Source organism: Phyllobates terribilis, unplaced genomic scaffold, assembly GCF_046119375.1.
Source record: "Phyllobates terribilis strain yellow unplaced genomic scaffold, ASM4611937v1 Scaffold_7__3_contigs__length_470593459, whole genome shotgun sequence".
In the NCBI taxonomy this organism is placed as follows: Eukaryota; Metazoa; Chordata; class Amphibia; order Anura; family Dendrobatidae; genus Phyllobates; species Phyllobates terribilis.
This window is the reverse complement of record NW_027362767.1, coordinates 350,149,271-350,175,682: the sequence shown is the minus strand read 5'-3', so window position 1 is coordinate 350,175,682 and position 26,412 is coordinate 350,149,271. Positions and strand designations below refer to the sequence as shown.

At 41.9% G+C, this 26,412-nt stretch overlaps 1 protein-coding gene across 5 annotated transcripts in view; it reads right to left on the bottom strand.

Moving 5' to 3' along the window:
• FGF13 (fibroblast growth factor 13) overlaps positions 1–26,412 on the bottom strand; it is a 541,625-nt gene that overhangs the window by 206,990 nt on the left and 308,223 nt on the right. For 4 of the 5 annotated variants that reach the window (XM_073641254.1, XM_073641253.1, XM_073641257.1 and 1 more), the window contains exon 3: positions 12,671–12,838. The exons of the other annotated variant lie outside the window; for it this stretch is intronic. In XM_073641254.1, coding sequence (XP_073497355.1) covers positions 12,671–12,838 — 168 coding nt within the window. The remainder of the gene's footprint in view (positions 1–12,670; positions 12,839–26,412) is intronic. 5 annotated transcript variants of the gene reach the window in all.

The following is a 26,412-nucleotide window of genomic DNA, read 5'->3' as shown; positions in this document are numbered from 1 at the left end:
TGTACCAGTCGCTGTCACATTGTGTTCAAGATTATTGAAATTGTTCTTGTATTATACCCCCTTTTTCACATGTAAAGCGCCATGGAATAAATGGCGCTATAATAATAAATAATAATAATAATAATAAAAAAAATGTAAAAGCCATCCCACCACGTCACAGTGACCCTATTTGGGTCCCAAATAGGGTCATTGTGACATGGTGGGATGGCTTTTACATTTTTTTTTTATCAAAATTATATTAACCAAGTACCTTATATTATTTTCATGCACTATTGCTGTTTATTTATTTACTGCACGGTATTTGCATTTTATGTTAATTTAGAGACATGGAAAACTAAAAAAAGGGACTACTTGATGTTCCTTGCTTGGTATGAGTGACAGAATTTACTATTTTTGCTACATTGGGAGAATTGTAAGAGGGACTATAATTTCTCTGAAAATTTAGATTGTTGTCACAACACATTTACTGTACAATGGAGGGTTGAGGGGCAATGATCCGCCTGTCATTGTAGGAACACAATGTAAGAATCCTGAGTACTATGTGATTAGATGAACCATTTTCTTCTTCAAAAACCTCTTACTGGTTATCATGATAACGCAGTAAGAAAACAAAGTCCAGATGGCCCTAATGACAGGAGATAAATGGGTTTTAATATCTCTGAGGACATAATCATAATAATGCAGTGTTTGTCCTCATGGACGCAATTGACCGTCTGTAGGAGCTGTGGGTGTCGAGTGATATGGGACAACGGCTGATAGAAAGCTAAATTATCAGTGAGAGGTAATCAACAGGAAAAACGCAACGCTGCAGAGAAAGCCGTCGTGCCTCCTGTACACAGCTTCAATTCTGAATAAGAAGATAAGTGAATTTCTGCGCAGTAAAGGGGTTGCCCACCTTTAAAACCAATTTTTTTATTTTATTTAAAGGGAACTTGTCAGGATGGATAACATTATTAACCAGCAGATATAAGATTAATATACAAGATAATGGCTGGGAGAAAATGACCTTTATAGCTCCTGGGAGCTGCCGAATTTTAGCCATACTGCTCGGCTACAGTCACCGGCCACTGCACTGTAGGTGGCAGCTCTAGGCACCCCCCTCGCACCTTGACTGACAGCTCTGCAGAGCATCAGTGCAGAACCTGCTGTCAGTCAAAGTGGAGCTGTAAGTGTGCTGGCATGTCTACATGACTGAAAGCTGACGGTTCCTGGGAGGACTAAAGTTCATTATCTCTGGACTGCCACACTTTCACTATGGCAGTCAAGAACCTTCATAACACTATGAACCTGCAGATTCACCCCATATAATATGTTATCTGACATGACCGGTTACCTCTAAATGCATGTATTTGGAGCCAAACATTCCTGTTGTGTGTAGCAGAAATGCTCACTTGCTACGAGTGCAGACCGCTGGGTGGCGCTCATAGCATTCAGGCAATGACAACTGCAGGGGTTTCCTGCAGACCCCGGGTTGTCATGCTAACCCATCGGCGAACCACGGTCATGTGACACGGGCGCCTATGGGTGGGACTAGTGATGTCCTTCCACCGCGGCCATGTTAAATGTCGCTGTCAGAGATTGACAGCGGCATTTAACATGTTAACAGCCGTGGGTGGATCACGATTCCACCCACGGTACATGTACGGCACATGTCAGAATGGGGTTAAGCTACTTTAAACTATTTCCATGTCTTTGATCTTTTTTTCCTTCTATATGTCCCACTCAGCATCAGTACAAATCTGGGCTTTAGTGGGTTTGCTTCTAGGCACGGTCACAAGACCATTTATTTTGAATTCTACTTATAACTCCCAAAATCTATGGCATGTACTCTGTATGTCTTTCTAGTAGCTATACGTACAGTCCCTAGGAAGTTCCCAATCAGTCTACTTTCCTCACTGACAGCAAAAAAATACAGTTTATATTTTTCTCCCTCTGGCAACTGTGAATTTAGTCCCATGTAAGATCCTTAGTCTCTTTCGCTCTCTATCAGCCATAAATTTAGACCTCAATAAAATTCACAGCCTCTTCCCCTTCTGGCAACAATAAATATAATCTCTAGTAAGTTCTGTAACTTTCTCCTTTCCTTTTTGACAGCTGAAAATACTGCTCACAGTAAGTTTCTAACTCGCCTCTTTCCCCTCAGGCAACTGTAAGTATAGCCCCCCTTAAGTTTCCTTATCTACTTCCCCCTCTGGCAGCTATAAATATTGTCCCAGTAGCATCACCAGTCTCCATTACCCTCTGAAAGCCTTAACTAAAATCTCCTGTCGTTGTTCCTTAAACTTGCAAAATAATAATTATATAATGTAGTCAGAAGCCCTGAAAAGAAATAGTTCAATCAAGTTATTCAAGTTGCTCCTTGGAAAGCATATTTCCCACCTTTGCTGTATATTCTCTGTTCTAATGCTCTGGTCCTTGCCTGACATATAGTGTAGAATATATCAATATAGGCTGCGGTACAGTGAACATATCTACCTGTACTCAGCTCGTCAATAATAATAATAATCTTTTTATTTATATAGCACCAACATATTTAGCAGCGCTTTACAATTCAGACAATTTACAGAATTTATGGGCACTGTCTCCATTGGGGCTCACAATCTACATTCCCTATCAGTATGTCTTCGCAGTACAAACTCCTTGCAGATGTTGTCCTTGGTGAGATTTGAACCCAGGACCCCAGTGCTGCAAAGCAACAGTGATAACCACTGAGCCACAATATTGCACTGTGGACATCAAGTGGACATGCACGTTGATATACTTTTTGTACACTAGATGGCACTGTACTATTTACATCAATGGCATTACTCTTCAATTAATCATTTTTTTGTATTCAATGTATTTGATTGTCAGGATTATTTAAATTGTATATATGAGGTGCAATGCTTGACTTACACTTATCTGAAACCTAATTATCTTTCTGCCAATAATCTTTCCAGTTAATAATAAAATATTGTGTCCAAAGAATAGCCAGAACATGTAATATTTATAAATATTCTGAAATTCCTTATTGATTGATCAGAACATAAAGGGTTAATAACATTATATTAAGATTTCTTGTGTCTGAAGTTGTCTTAAAACTATGTTACAGCTTTTAATTTAAGCCATTAAATATGACCCCCCATAATCTTTACAGCGTTAATGCGTTTTTTACGATCACTTAACCCCTAGTCACGTATTGATTTTCCAGTTATTATTAACTTTACAAATATGGGGACAGCTCTGACACATAACTCAGTAAGTACAATCTATAATGTACTCCCAATGCCATAAATCAGAATGATGAAAATATGAAACAAGTTAGGAACTCTAGAGGGCCTCACTGTGTCTAGAAGGACAATTCACGGTACATGCTATTAAAGCCCTATCTGATTGCAGAGTATATACAGTCATGCCAAGCTGCTCTGTCTCCTTGTAGTGGTCTGGGCTTGGTACTGCACATCCGTCTCCTATTCAAATCAATAAGAGGCAGATGTTTAGTACCCTGTGGCGATCACCACAAGTAGACAGAGCAGCTCGGCAAGTGAGTACTTCCTGCCGGAAGCCGTCGCCTCCGGTTACAGCTGATCGGTGGGAGTGAAGAGTGTCGGATCCAGGCTGATCAAACATTGATGACCTATCCTAAGGATAGGTTATCAATGTGAATGTAGTGGACAACCTCTTTAATATTTTAAAAAGCCTAAAGAAAGAATACTCTGCCATGTTTCATTGGATACCATATTAATTAAAGTATCCATATCTGCTACTCTACAATACAGTGCCATGCAAGTCTCTATGGGTCTCCTGATAGCATCTGTGCACATGGCTCCGAAGTTTGTATTACACCAACTATACAATGCCACTTAAACACAAAAAATTTAAAAATATCTTTGCAATTCCTCCCTTAACTGAAATGTCTTCAGGATATCTCAGGAACTCAGCAGTGCCCCATCCTCTTCATGTTCCCATGTGTGGCTGTAAGACAACTGTCTGCAGCAGAAGCCTGAGCTGTGTCCACAGTAGGACAAATGATTGCTAAGCCCCATATGTTGAATAAAGGGGGTTTTAGAAGATGCGTATGGGCCTAAAAGTTCTGTTTAGCAGAGTCCTCTCACATGTGAGTTGTTTTAACCATTTCTGTGCCACAAGCACTGACTTTTTTAATGTTTCGGTAATGCTAAAAGTTAATGAAAGTTTGATGGGAGTACACTACGATGTTGCTAACAGCTGTTGAGCTGTTGGGGGGGAGGGAGGTTCAAGAGGAAGAGAAATATTTTTGATTGATATTTTAGTTAATAATGATGCATGTATTTATAGATTATAAGACCCTTTAGTTGTGCGTTTGGTACAGAGAACAGTTAAGGTGCTTTCACATTGCGTTCCGGCATCCATTCGGTGGCCCCATCGGGGCTTATGTCCAAACCCCCTGCAAAATTCCGAAAGGGCCATAGACTATAAGGGTGCCAGCAAAGAAAACATGTGCTCTGCCGTGCATTATTTTCAGGTGTGTACGCTTACTGGAGTTGGACACTCAGATGTAGTCTACTATGTCTGAGTGACCGCCTCCTGTAGGCGTACATACTCGAAAATGATGTCCAGCAGAGCACATGTTTGCTCTGCCGGCACCAGTATAGCCTATGGCCCCGTTGGCGCATATTTCCGAATCCCATTTTGCAGGGGGGTTTGGATGCAAGCCCCCAGGGGACCCACGAACATGTAACTAAATTAGAAAATGCTGCATCTGTCTTGCACTGTGGTTATTACAGTGTAATGAAATGTTTATAACATTTTTGATACATTGTTGCTTTTCTGAAACACTCTGAGCAGTAGGGATCTGTACTTTCACCTATTGTTCCAACCAGAGGGCAGAAGTCCTCAGCTTATGTATGATCACACACTATTGAGCCTATTCAACAATGTGCACACTCTCATGGATGAGCTAATCTCATGTGGTTTTGTTATTGGTGTGGGGTCTCAAAGCGAAAACCCTCACTGGTCAACAGTACTTCAGTGGAGCATCAAAGTAGCAGAAATGTCAAATATATTTTCTTGTCTACTGCTATAGATATTGTCATAGAAAACATTAAGAAAATATTTCTCTACCCCCACCAAACCCCTCTTGAACCCTCTCTTATTGACCATCTGTCAGAGTAAAAGAAGCTCTCCATGCAAATCGCAGCACTCAAAGGAGAGATGACAAGCTCAGTGTCCATTCTAATTAACATACGAATGTAGTTGTAGTAGCAGAGGCCTGTGATAAATCTACACCTAGGTGAGAAGAATTCAGTTCCTAGCTTCAAAAAATTTCTCTCTCACCCCCTGGGCATCCCCATTTGCTCAACAGAAATTTACAGTCTCGCCGCCACCGACACGAAATATGAAATATCGGAAGATCTATACTTCCAATAATAATGGGACACATATTTTAATGGCAGGGTCAGCTAAGGAACAATAAATATAATTTTACGAATCTGTACGCCCTTCCAGTCAGGTGTAATGCAAAAGTACAAAATAACAGACCACAGCTATGCCATGTGTGGTCTCTAAAGAAAGGTAAATTTGCAAAGGAAAATATGGTATCACTTGAGAGCTTCTGCGATCAACCCGCGAGGAGTTATCGTGGAAGTTAGATATTTTAATAAAAACATGAAGGGTGGAGTACTGTCCACGTGATGTCATCACAGGCGGGTGTGTGGGCAGGTCCCCCCTTTGGCATAAAAGACCCAGCAGAAGATGGGTGCATACTCATGTTGGAAGGTACATACTTATATGTAAGCAGGGGTCACGTTCGCTGAACTGGCATTGGAGTGCTTCCCTCCAGCTAGACTGAATCGTCTTTGCAATCTGTCGAGTAAGTTCTTCTTTAACCCCATTTTATTTGTGTAACTGTTTATTCTGTATTGTAATGTCTCTCTTTGTAAAACCTTTTGTATATTTTTCATAAACCCTGCCTTCCTTTTGGATTAAATACAAAATTTAATAGTTCTGTTTCTTTTGCTTTGTAATCGTTACCTCCCCCGAAGCCATGTGCTACCAGAAAGCAGGCATCCGATCAGGCCTGTATTGTATTTCAAATCTGATCGGTGGTGGCAGCGAATAATATTAATTGGGTTATCGTGAGCCTATCAGTGATAGTACGAGGGCATATACACATATTCCATGCGTTGGAAGGTGGTGTGTATGTCGTACGCTCACTGTTAGCTTGCCAATAACTACTCAGTGAGAACAGCCTGCAGCCTCCTACATTGATCATCGGCCAATCATGCAATTGGTGGCAGCATAGAGCTGTTTGCTCAAGAGATTACAGTGGGTGGTTTCTGTGAGTAATCAGGATCATGTGAATCCCTGACAAATTGATGGCAAGAGGTGAGATATTACAGAATATCAAGTGGCCAGATTGAGCAATCATTCCTGTCACTGAAAACTTGCACAGTTCTTGCGACAATTCTGCACAAAGTTTTAAAGAACCAGACTCAGTGTTTTAATACTTTTTATCGGAGACATTAAGGTACATGTAGCAAGTGCATTCCCCCCTCCTCCCTTCTCTTGTTTTTCTGTCCTATCTTTTGTTTGGCAAGGATGGCTACGAATGGAGAGCCCTGGTATCAACAGCAGTCAGAGGACACTATCACTGCCCTCTGTGAGCTGAGACGGATTGACCCCATGGGCAAGACCAAGGCCTAAATGATTGCTGAACTGTTGCAGGTGCCGCAGAGCCAGTCCGACAGCAGAGCACTGATGATGGGGTGGCCAGCCAAGCCCTGATGGCGCTGCTAAAGGGGTCTCACCTGTGATTGCCAGTCAGACCTGCAGGCAGAGTAGTGTGGACCCCCACCTGCAGATGGCCTTGGAGCAGCTCACCACAGATGACTGTGACGGACGACTGCAGCTGATCCTGAAATTCCAGGAGTGGGCAGAGCAACGAGAGGCTGACGAGCGGGAGAGACAGTACCAGATGGAGCTAGCCCGGATTCAAAAGGAGCCATCCTCCACACAGACCCATGAGTCCAAAAGTTCCAACTGCTTTAAACCCTGCCCTGAGCCTTTTCCTGTAATGGAAAAGGACAGGGACTTGGACATATTTCTGTGGGTATTTGAAAAAGCCTGCAGGCAGTACCAGCTGCCTGAAGACCAGTGGACCAGATATCTAACTCCAGGGTTCAGAGGAAAAGCTCTGGAAGTGTTTGCTTCTCTCCCTCGAGACCAAGATGGAGACTATGAGGCCATCAAGCAGGCCCTGATCAAAAAGTACTAGCTGACTCCGGAGGTTTACCGGAAAAAATTCAGAGCCCTCCAGCGTGGACCACATGACAGCTACGTTGATGTGGTGGATGGGCTCAGGACCCACTTTGAGCAGTGGGTCCAGGGACTGTCAGTCACCACTTTCGAGGACCTGAAGGATCTGATGGTGAAGAACCAGTTTCTCCATCTTTGCCCTGTGGAAGTGAGACAGTTTGTGTGTGCTTGACTGGGAGCCAAAGGAAGACGCCAAAGCAGCCCAGGTAGCGGATGCCTATGAGGCCAACCATACCCCAGAGATGCAGAAGTCAGCCGCCACCAGCTGGAAAGGGGGTAAGCAGATAACCACCGCCAGTGTTCCAGCCAACCAGCCCTCAGCGGGTCCTGCCTCATCTTCCAGCACCCAGCCTGCATCTGACTCCCGTAAGTGTTATACTTGTGACCAAATGGGTCACATCAGCCTTGTCTGCCTGGTGAGGCAGAAGATGAACCCCACACCTGAAGCCCCAGGGCCTACTGCAGCCATTCTTCTTGTGGGTGGGGCGGTTGGCCGCGCTCGTGAAAGCTTACAACTGGTTACCGTGGGCAACACCGTTACTGTTGGCCTTAAGGACACTGGCGCAGAAGGTACCCTCATCCGCCCTGAGTTCATGTTACCAGAAGAACTCATTCCAGGGAAGACCCTGACTGACACCGGGTTTGTGGGTGTTCATCATCCCATATCGATGGCCCGAGTTTTCATGGACTGGGTTGCGGGGAGGGGGTTATGGGAAGTGGGGGTATCAGAGAATCTCCCCACTAATGTGCTATTGGGAACTGATCTGGGACGGTTGGTTGCCCGATACATTCCTAACAATCCTCTGAGATCTGATATGTCGTGTAATGCCACTGTCAATGTTGATGTAATGCATAATAAAAATGAGTGTTGTGGTAGAGGAGAACTCAGCCACCTCACACCGCGGGGTGATGCTGCTGAGGATCCCCTAAAACAAGCCAGCATAAGTGCTATGGTCGATGGGAGCAGGCATAGACACCAGGAAGCAGGTCATCCCGTGCAGGTGACCAGTGTCACGCAGGAGGATGACATGGTCGGTGGTAGCTGCCCCATGACTAGCACGACTCTAGGGGTAACGAGAAAGGATGGGGAGAAATACGGGGATCATAGGGAAAGAGGTCCCGTGCCACTGACCAGTGTCGCGACGGACTGTGACATGGCAGGTCGTAGTTGCCCCATAACTAGCATGGCTCCCAAGGTAACAATGAGGGATGGAAAGGTAGGCCCCGCAACCGGGCAAGGTAAAAGCAATGTGTGTCCCACTGTCTGTCAGGGATATGGGAGGAAGGTACCCATAGCCTGTCAGAGGGGCGGGAAAAATGTATCCCAGTAAGTCAGGGTGGTGGGTGAGTTGGGTCCACAACTTGTCAGACTAGCAGGAAGGGTGGGCTGCGAGGTAGGCTTAAGGGGCGATCAGTAAATAAGCCCCTACCCTACCTCAAAGAGGGGGAGATGTCATAGAAAATATTTAAAAAAATCTCTCTCCCCCCACCAAACCCCTCTCCACCCCTGCCTTATCGACCATCTGTCAGAGTTAAAGAAGCTCTCCATGCAAATCGCAGAACACACAGGAGAGGTGACAAGCTCAGTATCCATTCTAACTAACATACAAATGTATTTGTAGTAGCAGAGGCCTGTGATAAATCTACACCTAGGTGAGAAGGATGCAGTTCCTAGCTTCAAAAGATTTGTCTCTCACCCCCTGGGCATCCCCATTTGCTCAACAGAAATCTACAGTCTCGCTGGCACCGACACAAAATATGGAATATCGGAAGTTCTATACTTCCATTAATAATGGGACACATATTTTTAGTGGCAGGGTCAGCTAAGGAACAATATGCAATATGCATGAATCTGTACGCCCTTCCTGTGAGCTGTAATGCAAAAGTACAAATAACAGACCACACCTATGCCATGTGTGGTCTCTAAAGAAAGGTAAATTTGTAACGGAAAATATGGTATCAGTCGAAAGCTTCTGCGATCAACCTGCAAGGATTTATCGCAGAAGTTAGATATTTTAATAAAAACATGAAGGGTGGAACCCCGCCCACGTGATGTCATCACAGGGGGGCATGGGCAGGTCCCCCCTTTGGCATAAAAGACCCAGCTGAAGATGGGTCCATACTCATGTTGGAAGTTACATATTTATGTGTAAGCAGGGGTCACGTTCGCTGAACGGGCATTGGAGTGCTTCCCTCCAGCTAGACTGAATCATCTTTGCAATCTGTAGAGTAAGTTTTTCTTTAATCCCATTTTATTTGTGTAACTGTATATTCTGTATTGTAATGTCTCTCTTTTTAAAACCGTTTGTATATTTTTCATAAACCCTGCCTCCCTTTTGGATTAAATACAAAATTTAATAGTTCTGTTTCTTTTGCTCTGTAATCGTTCCCTCCCCCGAAGCCATGTGCTACCAGAAAGCAGGCGTCCGATCAGGCCTATATTGTATTTCAAATCTGATCGGTGGTGGCAGCGAATAATATTAATTGGGTTATCGTGAGGCTATCAGTGATAGTACGAGGGCATATACACATATTCCATGTGTTGGAAGGTGGTGTGTATGCCGTACGCTCACTGTTAGCTTGCCAATAACTACTTAGTGAGAACAGCATGTAGCCTCCTATATTGATTGTCGGTCAATCGTGTAATTGTCCGGACGATAGGGGTCAGCAGAGAGCTGTTTGCTCAAGATATCACAGCGGGTGGTGTCTGTGAGTAATCAGGATCGTGTGAATCCCTGACATATCTACTTCACCGAAGTTGCCTTCTCCTGCTTTATGCCATGCAGTCCTCCCTCAATCTTTATTGGTCAAGTATATTTTTCATATTGTCTTGCATACTTTATTCAGATTACTGTATGATTTTATGTATATTCTAATGTATAATCTTTGACCTTTAACTGGCCTCTGTGACATTTTATGACCCATATGACAAATGTGTCCACCTTTAACTCTCAGTAAATTTTGTTAATGGCTCCATTTCTCACGATGCGAATCCAATGCATTATTTCTACATACTAGTAAAACCCTTGACAGGCTGCAATTCACATAATAGCCACTGGGTGGTGTAAGATTGTAGCCGGACAGGTCATGGACGGGAGGTATGTGTCCCCAAGGTGCCAAGCCTTGGTGATGTAGGACTCGGAAAAGCAGGCTCCAGCACACATAGTGCTGGGAAGTGTTTAATGGGCCCGGATTATAGGGCCGGGTTTTACGAATAGCTGAAAGAGCTGGGGAAGATCAGCTGCTAACTTACCTCCAGTCCAGGTCTTGGAAGGTCTGATTTAAGACAGCTGCGCCTGTCTCAGTTTGGCTGTGTGTTGTGCAAGGTGAGCATGTGCTGCTCAGACTCTGCTGGAGGCAGAGAAAGGCACGTCATTTAAATGGCCAAACCTGTGCTGTATGGACTGGTTATTTTGATTTTTGTTCAGTTATATCTTTTGTGCCAGAAAGAGGCTGGTATGTTTTGTTTTCCTGGCTGGTTTATGGCCATTTAATAAACCACCAGTTTGTTTTGGAACCTGCGGACTGCACTCCTGTGTGAACTTGCTTCTACCGGAGAGCTGATCAAAAATACAGAAAGAAAGAAGTATGTATATACAGGGATCACCAAAATGTAAAATTACAGAATCATTTTATTATACACTTATCTAGACAAATATATAATGCTGTAATATAAAATATGTAATGTTTATCTAGATAAATGTAGAATAAAATGATTCTGTAATTTTACATTTTGGTGATCCCTGTCTATACATACTTTTTTCTTTCTGTATTTTTGATCATGTGCTTCTGCATGTGATGGGTTGAACACCATTGCATACAATTTAGGTGGTGCCCTCTGCTTTTCTTAATACCTGAGAGCTGATCTTTCATAGTGGTTTGATATAGACATATATATCAAAGGTGGGGGCCATTATACTGTGTGAAGGGTTGTGTGTGAGGCCATTATAATGTGTGAAGGCTATTATACAGTGTGAAGGGTTGTGTAGGGACCATCATACTGTGTGGAAGGTTATCTGGGGGCCATTATACACTTTGGAGGGCTAATGGGGGCCATTATAATGTGCACAGGCTATTATACAGTGTGGAGGGTTGTGTATGGGCCATCATACTGTATGAAGGGTTGTGAGGACCACTATACTGTATGGAAGGCGATTATACTGTATGTAGGGCTGTGTGGGACCATCATATTGTGTGGAGGGCTGTTTTGGGGCCACCATACCGAGTTGGGGCCACTATGGGGGTATTATAATTTGTGGGATGGGTAAGGTAGGGTCATCATACGGTGCGTGTGGAGGATACTGTTGAGGAATTCACTGTGGCGGTATCTTGCTGTGTTTTGGGGCATATTTTTTGACATCATACTTTATGGGGGCCATGAAAGTGGTATCAATGCATTGGAACACTAAGGAGCTTCAATAGGGGCAAAAATTACTGTGTAATGGCTGCAAGGTTGTGAGGTATGCTCTTCTGTGACTCCGTTGACTATTATTATTTTCTTTTGTGGGTGGGAGGGCCCCAATTAGTACTTCTGCTAAGGGGGCCCATTACTTCTATGTACGCCCCTGTAGACACCCAAAGAGATAGCTAGGCAACACGATCTACCACCATTCAGGAAAAAACAGCAAAAAGTGAAATAAACAGATTCTATAATGTCATGTTATACTTGTACTTTATGCATGCATTTGCTACAGGCGTCTCTACATGGAAAGTCATCTATATACAGCTGTATCGGGTATAAACAGTCTACGTAATAAAGCTTGGAATAGTAAGAAATGAATCCAAACCTTTATAGTGCCTGAAAAGAAACAAACAAGAACAGTCTCCTTTAAGATGCACAGTTCTTTGGCATGCAATTGGTTCATGTCCAGCGTGCATTACATCCACATTCCTCTCACTGTTTTTGGAGCTAATGCTAATCTGGCAGTTATTGCAGCAGGTGCAGAAGCCTTATGGGGAGGGGAGGATCATTTCTTTACAGGTGCCATACTTCCAAAAAGTTGCATTACTTCAGAAGAAAACATGAGGGATAATGCCGTTTAAAAGAGCAAGCAAATTTAGCAGCCAAAAAGGGCAGTGTGATGATGCAGACTGCATGGATAATAAAAAAAAACAGTTCTATCTGGGAAAAGCCAAGTCATATTGTACTTAGTTATTATTCTTTCGGTATAATGCGTATACATGCTTAATATCATACAGTGTCCCTTGATAGACTGTAGAAGACACTAACAGGCAAGCAGGGGGGATATGATATGAAGCGCATTATGTTCCCCGTGTCATTCCTGACACAGGCCGGGGGGATGTACAGCACGGGATAGGGACACGGACAGTAGAAAGAAAAAAAAAAGGGGGGAAGAGGGTAAACGGACATAACATGGATCCAAGGTGCACAAACCTTCCGGCTCTGTGTTTTCTTTGAGGTGCACTTGCTTCAGAGGGCAGCAGAAGATTTCGTGACATTTAGCACGAAAGGGGGACTCTTTTTTCTTTAAATCCGCTGACTGGATGGAATCTTGCCGTAACATAATGTACTCCTGTGTGCCAGGGGGAGCGTCATCCAGAACTGTGGTTACCACATAACAAAATGAACTGGAGTTAGAGCTGAATAGGAGAAGCTAATACTTTCTCAGATAATATGTGATTAGCTATTTCCACTGAAAACAACAACCCTTTAAGTTTTAACAAAAAAAAAAAAAAGAAAAAAAAAATACTTTTAAAAATATGCGTGAAAAGCAAGGAGGGCGGTCAGTCGCGGAACTATATACTGGAACCGGCATTTCTGCTCCTTAATGATCTACATCCCGGCCATTCAAGAAATAGTTCCGCTCCTGAGTGTACTTTCTATTTTCTGTATTGAGTATACTATATTTATTGGGTATCTGTTATCATCACACAATCGAAGCAGCCATTTTGCAGAGTGACCTGGCGCATCTTTGTAGTTCATTAATATGTCGCTGCAATAAATGAATTGATAATTTGCATTTTGTATAGGAGCCCACAGATGTTAATACAGTAAGAGCACCGCATACAAAAAGTGTTGTCAGTGCTTAGGCTACAAGTCTGCAGTTACTCTATGTGAATCATCACATTGCACTCACTGCTCATTGTGAGGATTCTCCGACGCCGAGAGCCGGAGATCATGGTCACATTCCAACTAGACTTGTCCGGCCTCGCTCAACACACTTCCATTAAGTGAGACCGGGCAAGTCTAGTTGGCATGTGATTACATGTATGCAAATCACATACTTTCAGTCATGCCCTCCTGGCGCCAGCACCTCAAAATCATCACAGCACATAGTGCACATGATATGAGGATTTACAAGTGTGCAGACATATAGAGTGACTGCAGACTTGTAGCCTAAGGCCAAACAATCCCTTTAAAGGCTCAGGCCTCATTTAGTGTATCACGTGTGTTCCATGTGTTCCATTCATGGTTTTCAGGAATAGAAGACGTGCCCATTGTGGTCTATGGGGCTGTTCACATGTCTGAGTGTCCCCAAAAACATAAAGACAGGTATATGTCCATTTTTTTTACTAATTAATGGGTACAAGAAGCTTGAATTGTTTTCCATTGCACAGTACTGTGTATGAGAAACATAGACACCACATTGATGGTAAATACGGACACATAGATTAAAAAAAATAAATGAAAATTGTATCCAACCGCTAATGAAAAACAGTTCATTTTTTCTCATATCCCCAATAAAAATGGATGTCTGAATGAAGCCTAGGATCTCATTCACACAGCCAATCCATGGGCACATCGTCTCCATGTGATTCCTCGTTATAAGGCTTTATATACTCCATGTGTGTTCACATACTTCGTACAGTCACATTACAGATAGATTTTTTTTATCTCCCCAGTAGCAATCCTTCTAGTGAAGAATAGCGCCATGATTCAGGGTCTAAAGTTACAGATCACATGGAAAATTGGAGGATTGGAGAATTACAGGATCGCCCCAAATTTACAGGGACTACACTGCCACACTGTACAACTCAGCAGTTATATAGAGCTGAAATACAGCTGTGTGTGATTCTACAAAGTCCAAGTCTTAAAGAGGATCTGTCACAATACAAACTGCATTATTATTAAATAGGTCTCTTAGGACAAATGAGACTGGTGTAGTTACTTTTAAATTCCAAGTTAAAATGCTGCTATGTTTTTCTTTCTTTTTTTTTCCAACCAGTTTTTCCTCCAGGAATTAAAATAAATATTTTTATAAATTTTATACTCCCATTCTGACATGGAATTTCAAAGTAAATACACCAGCCTCATCAGGTCTGGCATATCTATTTAATAATGAATGCAGTTTGTATTGTGAAATCCAATGACAGATCCTATTTAAGAATGTAACATGACCAGTTCATTTCAAAATTAAAGGGGATATGTCACCAAGTTTTTGCTACCCCATCTGTCAGCATCATGATTTAGGGGAAGAGATCCTGTTTCCAGTGATAGTTACTGGGCTATTTTCTGTCATTTTGAAAAAATCACTGTTTTATCCGCTGCAGATCAAGCAGTTTTCTGTATGTTAAGTCCTGCATATCCCCTGCCACACCACTGATTGGCAGCTTTCTGCCTATGCACAGTGTACACACTGCCAATCACTGTTGGGGGTAGCGTTATACAGAGCTCATGAATATGGAAGACTACCTGGCAGCAGGTAAACTGCTCCTCTAGTGATAATTTCCTGCTGATAAAAATAGCAGCCCAGTAAGTGACATTGCTGGAATCAGGGTCTCTGTCTCTAAAATATGCTGCTTTCTGATTGGGCAGCAAACACCTGGTGACAAATTCCCTTTAACGGTGAATCCACAAAAATGGCTGCCTTCACTGTGTAGGTGATGAGTTTAAAAACACTGTACAGAAATATATATTCATGTAGCTAAAAAATATGAAAAAAAAAGGTTTTCTTTTCGAGAAGACATTTTCCAACTTAGAAAAAGAAACCGTGATTTATCATGTCTGTGGTCACAATACTTTCTAAGTTTCGAGTTGTGTTACATACACTGCATGTGTCATAAATAAAAAAACAATAATAATAATAATTTACACCCATCAATAATGCATCTGGAGAAAAGAGACCACATAAATAACTTTAAGAAAAATGTAATAAGCATGCACTTAAAACAGAAACAGTGAAATCAAAGAAATATCAACGTAATATAAATGGTGTGATCAACATTAATAAAATAAATTTAGTCAACTTTCACAGAAGCATGCAAAAAGGCAACAGTGATCAACCCAACAGATCGATGTGCGCTACTTCACTCTTAGGCTACGTTCCCACGGTCAGTTCTTGGTGAGTTTTTTACACTGCGTATTTTCAAAAAAATTTAAGTAATGTGTTTCCTCCAGTTCTTCCAGTGAGAGAAAGAGGGAGAGAGAGATAAGACAGAGAGTTACATCCTCTATATAAGCCCCACAGTCCCCATAGTAAGGCAATGTTCACACATCATGGATTTTTGGTGTCAATTTTGTGCAGCAAAACCTGATCTTCAAGGGCATTTTGATCAGGATTTTTCTTGCAGTTTTGGTATTTTTTTGATGCGTTTTTGATGCACTTTTTCAGCTTTTTTTTTCACTGTCCTTCTATCTCTTTTTATGCATGTACATAAAGTTTTGAGAAAAAAAAAGAACCCCATTCTATTTTGGCATCAAAAACGCTGAAACAAATTTTGGTGCGTTTTTGATGCGTTTTTTTTCACCACCCATTATTACTTCCTATGGGTGAAAAAATGCTGAAAGAAGTGACATGCTCTATTTTCCAAATTGTCTCTTCAGAGAGGAAGAGGACCAGAACTCTAGCGCCACCTACAGGAAGTAGCAGTCCTAAAAGTCAATAGTGACCCTTTAACGAGCCTTGTCACAAGACTTAGGATTGTCTTAAGTATTGGCTTTTATCCTAAGTCATGTGATAAGGCTCGATAAAGGGTCACTATTGACTTTTAGGACTGCTACTTCCTGTAGGTGGCACTAGAGTTCAGGTCTTCTTCCTCTCTGAAGAGACAATTTGCATATTTCCCAGAGGAGCATTGCGGCTTTAAAAGTCTCATCACCTGACGTGCATAACATGTCACTCTCCACAAGGAGAAATATTACCCCTATATAACTATTTTCCAAAAAAACATGCAAGGCACAAAATCCTGAACAAAAAATAACAATGATGTGTGAACAGAGAATTCTGGTTTCTCATAGACTTTGCTGGTACTGCAAAACGCAGCTGAAAATTTGCATGACAAACTGCTTCAAAAAACGCTGAAAAAAACATGATGTGTGAACATAGCCTAAGACACCAGGCACAGACAATACTGTGATCCTTCCTCTTAAAGCAGAATCACTTGTGCTTAAAGTCTACACAGCTATACAAACAAAGCTGCAGGAGTTAAAGGTCCACCCCTCCCAAAGTCATGTCCCCCTCTGCTTAGTGCTCCGGGGGTTTCTGAAATGGTGCAGAAAATCTGCCACATCAAAAAGTCACCAAAAGCTCATTGTGGGAACGTAGCCAACTTAAAATATTTTAAGTAAAATGTCTTCTTTCTTCTAATCCACTGATAACTCCGGTTATTATCTTTATCATGATCCTACTACCCAAAGTCCGCTCCTGCATTCATCACACAGGTGTCAGGTCACTGCCTGCTGTAGAATCAACTCCCTCATCCACTGCTGCTGTGCTAATTCCAGTGATCTCATTACAGGTTGCATACCGGCTTCATTTATGGGAGGATCAGAGTACATATTAACTCAGAATGGTAGCAGAAACAGTCACATTATATCCCTGCTGCATTACATGGCTCTACTTTATTAACAGGATCATAAAGGCAAATCGAATTTTTCCAAAATCTAGTATTCCTCTGCAAAACATATATCAGCAAATCTCAAAAAGGCTCGAATTCCCTGCATTGCATTATAAGAATCGCACACATTAAGTACGGATGTATATACGTTGCATAATGCAGAGAAGTCTTGTTTGCAGTCACCAGCCGTATTTTAGACCCGGAGATAATGCTGTAATACAGAGCAGACAGAAGGCTGATGCGCAGCAGAGATGTGTAGGTGCTATTGTGTCTGGCACGGAGAATAAATTAATGATACAACCACACAGCATACGGCGATTATGAAGACTAGACTGTTTTGTCTGCAGACTGTGATACGTCCTCATGTTCACGAAATTCATTTTCAATTCAGCTTCACATTGGAATTTTGTAAGCACAGTGCATGCCAGGCCTTAAAGAGTACTTTTCATCACCTTTTTACATGTGAAATTAGTGGGTGCTTGTCCCCCAATAAAAATGACACCTTTTTTGCAGAGATCTGATGTGCCAGTCATGAGATATCTAGAATAGAAGCCATATGCAAATCAGGCTGGAAGTGCATTGGGGGCGTGTCCATGTTTTTTTTCCAAGTGTAGAAATACTCCCCAGTGCACATCCAGTCTGATTTGCATATGGTTTCTATGCTAGATTTTTCAAGACTGGCACATCGGATCTCTACAAAAGAAGTATCATCTTTTTTAGAGGAAAAGTGCCTATACAGCCATATTACTGCCTCTATGTATAAAAACATGCAGACAGGTTCCCTTTGATTAATCCTTAAAGGTATTTTCATACTTAATTTTTTCCAGGTGTCCAACAAATTTTAGTGGAAACAGTTTTAGGAAACCCTCCTTCTTTAAGAAGTTTTTGGAAAAGTTTTGTGTTTCCTGCAATGTTTTTCAAGAGTTTTTCAAGTGTTTTTGCAAAGTTTTTTTCCTGAAACGTTATCGTCAGTCTTTTGTATGGACAGTGCTTAATTCAAGAGTTTTCCATCAGAAGCTTCTTCAAAAGAAGTGACGTCCTCTTTCTTTTCTCCAAGCAGGTGTTTTTGAAAGCTTGAAGCATTTAAAAGACACAGAAAGCTTTTACAAACTAACACAGAAATGAATATGCAGATTCTATTCAGCATTTCGTGAGCGCAATTTACTGCACTTGCAGGAGCCGAGCTGCTCAAAAAATGCCGGAAAAAGACACATGTGAACATTCCATAAAAGTCCCATTCTTTCAAAACACTATAGACAGTGACTGACGTAGATAAAAGAGTACCCCCATCCGGTGAATAGTGGGGTGCGTAGAAAGATTGAAAAAGTGAAAAACACATATACATCATTACAAGGGAGATTCATCAAAACTATTCCAAAAGAATAGTTGAGTTGTTGCTTTTGGCATTCAATTAGATTGCAGCTTTAAATTTCCAACGGGCATCTGAAAATGAGAGGTAGAATCTGATTGGTTGCTTCTGAAAACTTCTCCTGCGCTGTTCATTGCACTTGTAAATAGCCTTAAAGCAACACTCCAGCGGGTTTTTTTTTTATTTCAGTGCTGGAGTGGTGACACTAATGTAGGGTCCCTGACCCTATTATTATGTCTACCAAACCCCGTCTTCAGCACTTCCCGATGCCGCTCTGGTCTCGCGCCGCCATCTTGTGACTGCAACTTCTATCTGACCAGAAGCCAGAGGTAATGGTCACAATCTCTCAGTATAAGTCTATCAGAGCCTTGTTCTGGCTCTCATAGTCTTATATTGAGTTATGACCCCCGGATCACTCATCAAACGCGGGAACGATCCAGCAGATCCCAACCTGCAGAAGACGACTGGAGCGGCACTGGGAAGAGCCGAAGACAGCAGCTGATAAGTATGAAACTATGGGAAGGAAACATAGATTAGGTGGTAAAATAAAAGAAAATACTGGAGTTCTGCTTTAAAGAGTAATTTCTTACCATAAATTCTCTTTCCTTTAGTCCGAAGCAGCAGCACCAATGGGAACTTGTCCTCCTTATCCAGATGGTTGAGGCAGACAATTACTATTTTCTGTTAGCAAGTAGTCCGTCAAGCTCCACAGGCTATAAAAACCCACTCAACTAGGGCCGTGTTCACATCATGGGCGAGAAGAAGCTGCATACCTATTGGGCTGATCTGCAGGACAGCCTCTTGGAGCTCAGCCTTGACTTTCGTGAAACATTATAAGTTAGGCGTCAAAAAGTTGGGAGGGTCAGCCTTTAGCACAGCGGTCCTACTGTCCGCGGTTCAAAGTATCCACCCATTGCTGCAGTAGGACGACACGGAAAGCGTAATTTCTTACCATAAATTCTGTTTCCTTTAGTCTGAAGCATCAGCACGGACTTTCTCCCCCAATAAAAATTGTGCTTTTTCGGTAGTTTTTTTGGTGTAAGGTCTGATGAATATGTGATAACTACACAGGGAAGGAGTAGCACTAATAGGTATACGTATATAGGCAGAAAACAATTAACTTCTAATTTATAGAACTTGTCCTTTGTTCCTGGAGGATAAATCACCATTGGTGCTGCTGTTGTAGGTCAACAAAGAAAGATGTATCCCATGATTTTCACAGAAGTGATAACGGTGGTTCCATCAATCCTTTCTATATCATCATCAAAGTAACCGGTCTGATTATTTTAGTTTATCGTTCTCGTCTGCCCTGATACAAAACAGCATCTAGCACGGCATCAGTAACTTAAGGTCACGTATGACACAGCGTTACAACCTCAGACTGGCAGATTTTGAGATCCAATATATTTCGGGAGGGATCAAACAGAGTAAGTGGCCCTCAGCTACACATTCCTCCTAATTCTACGTTATGACATTTAATGCAGAGGCTGCCAGCGATATCCGTTCTGCAGATGTGTCCTGTTACAAATCATAGTTGACGTGAAGCATGAGTGAAATGATTTTGTCACATTGAAAGCTTTACATTGGAGAGTTTCAGAGTTTTAAAGTTTTTTATGTTTGACAGTATTTATATTTCATAGTCAAATTATGGGAAAAAGTCCTTCTCGACTCCACATTCGGTAATCAGAATAAATCCCAGGATCTACTTTTCATCTGCAAACATCTATCAGTAGAGTCGATTCTCAGGATGCGATGCATCGTCCATGTCAGTAATCTGTGACGGCTTTACGGGAGTCGTGAGGACCACCTCTTACTTGAGAGCAATGTGGCTCTTCTTTTGATCAAAGCTGGCTAATCAAAAGAAGAGCTGTGGATGCTGTTAATAAAGAGGTGGTTTTAGGGGCTCCCGTCCAGCAGCTTCAAATTTCTGACGTGACCAATGAGCAGCATCCTGTCAATCAATATTCACCAAATTCACCCAGTACCCACAAACCGTAGTATTATATTTTTCATTTAGGTGCTTCTTGAATTTCAATGAGTCAACCACTACAACATAGTGTGGCGGAGACATCCATAGTCTCACTGCTCTTACAGCAAAGAATCCCTGTCTGTGATAACGATTAAACCTTATTATATAGTTACCAACAATCCCAGATTTGCCAGGACAGTCCTGATGTTTTGTAAACAGTCTTGGAAAAATTGGCAAAGGGGTTGGGTTTATACAAATCCTGCCCATAAATTGGACATCATATTGGGGTTGGAGGTTGGACCGATGCAGAACTATCTCAAAATTGTCAACATCAATCAACTATGTTAATTGGAAGAAGAAGATGCCCTATTTTCATGCTTAAAGGCCCCGGTGAAAACAGATCATTATACAGATCTCTGTACTGTCCCCTTATATATTTGTACATTATTCTAAGATCGCCCCAAAGTCTTTGATTTTCCAAACTGAATAACCTCAATTTGATAACCTTGATACTGTAATCCTTCGTTCCTTTTAGTACAATCCACAAGCTACTCATTAACTGTTCCTGATTATTTTTGTATCTGAAACAAGGTACAAAACAACGCATCATGGCGCGGGCAGCAGTTAAGGCAATGACGGCTTTGCATGACTATGTCTTTCATCAGGGCTCAATAGACGTCAAGAAGCGCCTAACTGTGTGAAATGGTTAATATCTCAGATGCTGCCCGATGTTTTACACTATGTTTTGGATACAATAAATCTCATGGTCAATGAATGGTGGGTGTCATCCTTCTTCTTTTCTTGGGAATTATACTGTGGACTGTGATCTGTGATCGGTTGTGTATCACCATTAGAAGTCAGAAAAAACTCCCATCCCTGTGATCCGCTAATTGCTATAAAGTCCAGTCACTTATAATAGCAGTGCCAACCTGAGATTTTCTTCTCTGTAGTGGATTGTTTGCTTCAGGAGTGGACCCAGACAGAAGAGGACTTCTTGCCAGACCAGAATATGGGCCATTTGCAGTCGAATAGCTTCTTATGACGCACAATCCCATCTGCTTTGGCGGTAGAAGTAATAATAATAATAATAATAATAGTTTATTTTTTATAGCGCCAACATATTCCGCAGCACTTTACAAATTTTAGGGGGGACTTATACAGACAATACAGAATAAGCATATCTCATATCGAACGGAGTGAGGGCCCTGCTCGCGAGCTTACAGTCTATGAGGAAGTGGGGGCGACACAAAAGGTAAAAAGTACATATATTGTATAATGCAGCCTTGATATACTGAATAGGATAAATAATAATACATGGACTGGTCGCCAGCCAGTATGTGTGCAGTCCTGACAGAGGCTTTTATGTGCATGGTTGGTTTGAACCCGAAGTTGAAGAAGATTTTAATATGGGGGAAAGCTGGGATGGACAGAGTGTGTTTAGGTGATACGCCAGTCTAAAGAAATGTGTTTTTAGGGTTCGCTTGAAACTGTGGGTATTGGGAATTAATCGAACTGTCCTGGGTAGTGCATTCCAGAGAATTGGCGCAGCACGCGAGAAATCTTGGAGACGGGAGTGGGAAGTTCGGATTATGGAGGATTTTAGTTTCAAGTCATTTGCAGAACGGAGGGCACGTGTAGGGTGGTAGACTGAGACAAGGGAGGAGATGTAGGGGGGTACTGAAGCATGGAGCGCTTTGTGGGTAAGCATGATAAGTTTAAAACGAACTCTATATTGGATGGGCAACCAATGCAATGACTGGCACAGGGAAGAGGCATCTGAGTAGCGGTTGGCGAGGAATATGATCCTGGCTGCTGCGTTCAGGACGGATTGGAGAGGGGAGAGTTTAGTAAGAGGGAGACCGATTAGTAGAGCGTTGCAATAGTCAAGACGAGAATGAATAAGAGCGACAGTAAGAGTTTTTGCCGAGTCAAAGGTGAGAAAAGTCCTGATTCTTGAGATGTTTTTGAGGTGTAGATGACATGAACGAGCGAGTGATTTGATGTGAGGAGTGAAAGAAAGATCTGAATCAAAAATGACCCCAAGACAGCGGGCTTGTAGCTGGGGAGTAATGGTTGAGCCACAAACGGAGATGGCAATAAGGGGCACAGGTAGATTAATGGAGGGAGGAAAGACGAGTAGTTCAGTTTTTGACAGATTCAGTTTTAGGTAGAGGGAGGACATAATGTTAGACACAGCAGAAAGACAATCACTGGTCTTTTGTAGTAATGCAGGGGTGATGTCCGGAGCAGAGGTGTATAATTGGGTGTCATCAGCATAGAGATGGTACTGAAAACCGAATCTACTGATTGTTTGTCCAATAGGAGCGGTGTATAAGGAGAAAAGAAGGGGGCCTAGGACTGATCCTTGAGGAACCCCGACAGTAAGAGGAAGTAGGGAGGAGGAGGAGCCGGCAAAAGACACAGAGAAGGAGCGGTCAGAGAGATAAGAGGAGAACCAGGAGAGAACCGTGTCCTTGAGGCCAATAGTGCGGAGCATAGTGAGGAGGAGCTGGTGATCCACAGTGTCAAATGCTGCAGAGAGATCCAGGAGAATCAGCAGGGAGTAGTGACCATTAGATTTAGCTGTTAGTAGATCATTAGAGACTTTAGTGAGGGCAGTTTCAGTAGAATGTAAAAAGCGGAAACCAGATTGTAAAGGGTCAAGAAGAGAGTTGTCTGAGAGATAGCGGATTAGGCGGGAGTGGACCAGGCGTTCCAGGAGTTTAGAGATAAAGGGAAGATTGGAAACAGGTCTGTAGTTGGCCGTGCAGTTCTGGTCGAGGGATGGTTTTTTAAGTAATGGTTGTATGCTGGCGTGTTTAAAAGAAGAGGGAAAGATACCAGATGAGAGGGAAAGGTTGAAAATTTTAGTTAGGTGAGAGGTGACAGCTGGAGCAAGGGACTGAAGGAGATGTGAGGGAATAGGGTCGCTGGTGCGGTGGTAGGGCGAGAAGATGCAAGGAGCCTGATCACTTCATCTTCCGTGACTGGTTCGAAGTCAGAAAATGAGCAAGATACAAGTGGCCCCCTTACCTCTTATCGTTGCACCAATGGTATGTCCACCTACGATTACCTCACATTACCTTTATTAACCCAGTCGCCCCTAGCAATGGCTTTCTTGTGCCCAAAATTGTGCACTGTATTTCAAATGTGGTCTGAATAGTGATTTGTATAAATGTACATGAAATTTGGCATAAAAAAAAATTGAAGAAAGGACAAAGGAAGACGCTTACTCTGAGCATACGCAGTCTGGAAGATAGTCAACCGAATGTTTGACAGCCTCCCCTGCACCATTACATGTTTGTTCCACTGATAGATTCTTGAAAGAGAATGGGAAGCAAAGCAGATTTAAGGCCATGTTCACACATTGCGGAAAATTTCAACTGTGAATTTGGTACAAATACTGAATGAATCCACAATGCATCTACAGACAGAATCTGCAAGTGGTACTTGTGGATTTTGTTGCAGATTTAGCTGTAGATTTCACCTTACATCACTACTAAGCATTGAATAGGGTAAAATCTGCAATGGAAATCCAAACAAGAATGAGCATGATTCAGATTTGATATCCGCACCTTGCTTTCATTTAAATGCAAAAAAAATTCTGCATTGTGTGATTGGTGTTTTGAAAAACCCATTTACTCGTATTTCACTCTAAATTTCTGTGGATTTGCATTCTAGTATCTGCTCCGCAAATTCTTGACAAATCTGCGACGTGTGAACTTGGCCATTAGCGGATGGGTTGCCTTTTCAAGGCAGTTATCTCTGTCTTAAGGCTCAACAAACATCTGTGGATCTCAGTCAGATGATGGTCTGGTTATGGGTCTCCTCACCGGAACATGACAGCTTTATATATTTCTATGGGGCTGCCACGCTCGGGTTGGTATTGCGGTCCATAATCGGACCAAGATCCACGGACGTCTGGATGAGCCCTTAATCTTACTTAAGTGCTTATTGTAAAACTTTAGTATGAAGTGAAAGGGTAAGACTACCTCCGCCTTTACTGGATTAAATGTCAAGACTAGGGATTAGCGGACCCGTGGAAGTTTGAGTTCTGGTACCCGACCCAAACTTTATTCCAAAATTCTGTTTGGGTACCAGAACTGTACCCAAACTTGAACCAGAGCCCAAACCCATTTGAAAAGAATGGAGACCCAAACTTTTGAGCTGGAAAATATTCTCTCTCTTTCTCCCGGACATTGCAATGGACTTCCGGGAGAAGTCAGTGTTTGGCATTTGGTACCGGCACTAACTGTACGGTACGAACGTCAAACTTTTAAGTTCGGGTTCGCTCGTCTCTAGTCAAGACTCAATGGTCAATTCCAGATGAAAGTGTTAGACTAACAGGATCCAAATTAAAATCACCTCTTTATAATCAGTGGGGGTCCAAACTCGGGGAGCACCACCGATCCTGAGAATTAGGGGGGTCACATTTGCTGCTGGTGTAGTCCTATGTCCATCTCATTGTATTAGCCGACACAATGGCATACAAGCCGTCTTGCCGTGCAGCAGTAGTTTATACCTAATGACTATATACTCTTTATGTATTATAAAGTAGTGGTATATAATAGTGATTCCAACTCTTTATAAGATGGGAATACCACTGCTCTATACAATATCTTATACATTTGTGAAATGGACAATTTATAAAATGTTTATTAACAATATTTCTAGTTTAAATATTATGCTAAAACAACAAGAAATTATAGTAATAAATCATAAATTATTCATAAGACTTGAATAATATTACCATTAAAGGTGAATCATTGTTTTAGAGCGATTCCTTCACATTTTATTTTTAACACATTCATTCATTGCTTTCCCATTTGCTACACATAGAGGGCGCTAACACATCATGATTTACTTTTTATGTGAAATCCTCCAAAATACGTAAATAAGGTCATGTGTTGTTAGACCAGGCAAGTTTCCCAGTTTTATCAGGATTTGCCGTTAAAATACAAGGAAAGGAGTAAAAATCTGAAAGTAAATAATGATGTACTTAGAAATTGTGAGAAGGTGAAGACGGTAGTCATGTATGTCCCTGTGTATTTAAAGGTTTGCCCTATAAATGTCTCATGTGACACTGTCATGGGGTGAAAGAATTGGAAGGAAATGCTGTTACTCTCCAGGTAATCAGCTATAAGGGTGAGCTGAAAATAGTGACACTTCATAGAAGAGATGCCCAGAAGTGGTCAGAGATAGTAGAGGTCGCAAAGATTTTGTGGAATGGGCAGCACGGTGGCTCAGTGGTTAGCATTGTTACTTTGCATCACTGGAGTTCTGGGTTCAAATCCCACCAAGGATGACATCGGCAAGGAGTCTGTATGTTCTCCCCGTGTTTGTGTGGGTTTCCTCCAGGTTTTTAGGTTTCCTCCCACACTCCAAAGACATACTTATAGGGACTGTAGATTGTGAGCCCCAATGGGGACAATGCCGATAATGTCTGTAAAGCGCTGTGGAATTAATGGTGCTATACAAGTGAGTAAAATAAATACCCCTTCTGTAGCATCAATTAAATGCATGGGGAGCAGGATCTAATGTGCATTAAGAAGAACAAGGTCCTACAGACTTTGAGTGATCCCTGCTGCATTTAGACAGAGGCCAAGAGACCCTTGTTCCGGTGAGGGTCTTAGTTGTTCTATCCCACTTCCCTATTAAGTTCTCATTTATCTACTGCTTAGCTGATAATCTATTATTGCCAATATATTCATTTAAGTCTCCAGTTGCACAACATCAAAACCACAAATAATTAAAGAGGTTGTCCGGCTACAACTCTATGTGACTAAAAAAAAACAAAAACCTGGAAGTCTGAACTGAAACGTAAATTGATGTGCATGCAAAGTGTAAATGCATGTTCACACAAGGCCACTAGACAGAGAAAAAACAAAAACAAGCAAAATACCCAAATAACTGGAAGTAAATGGATAGATCGCACAATGCAAAAGTAATAATAAATAATAAAGGGTATTTGGTTAACATAATTTTGATCAAAATAATGTAA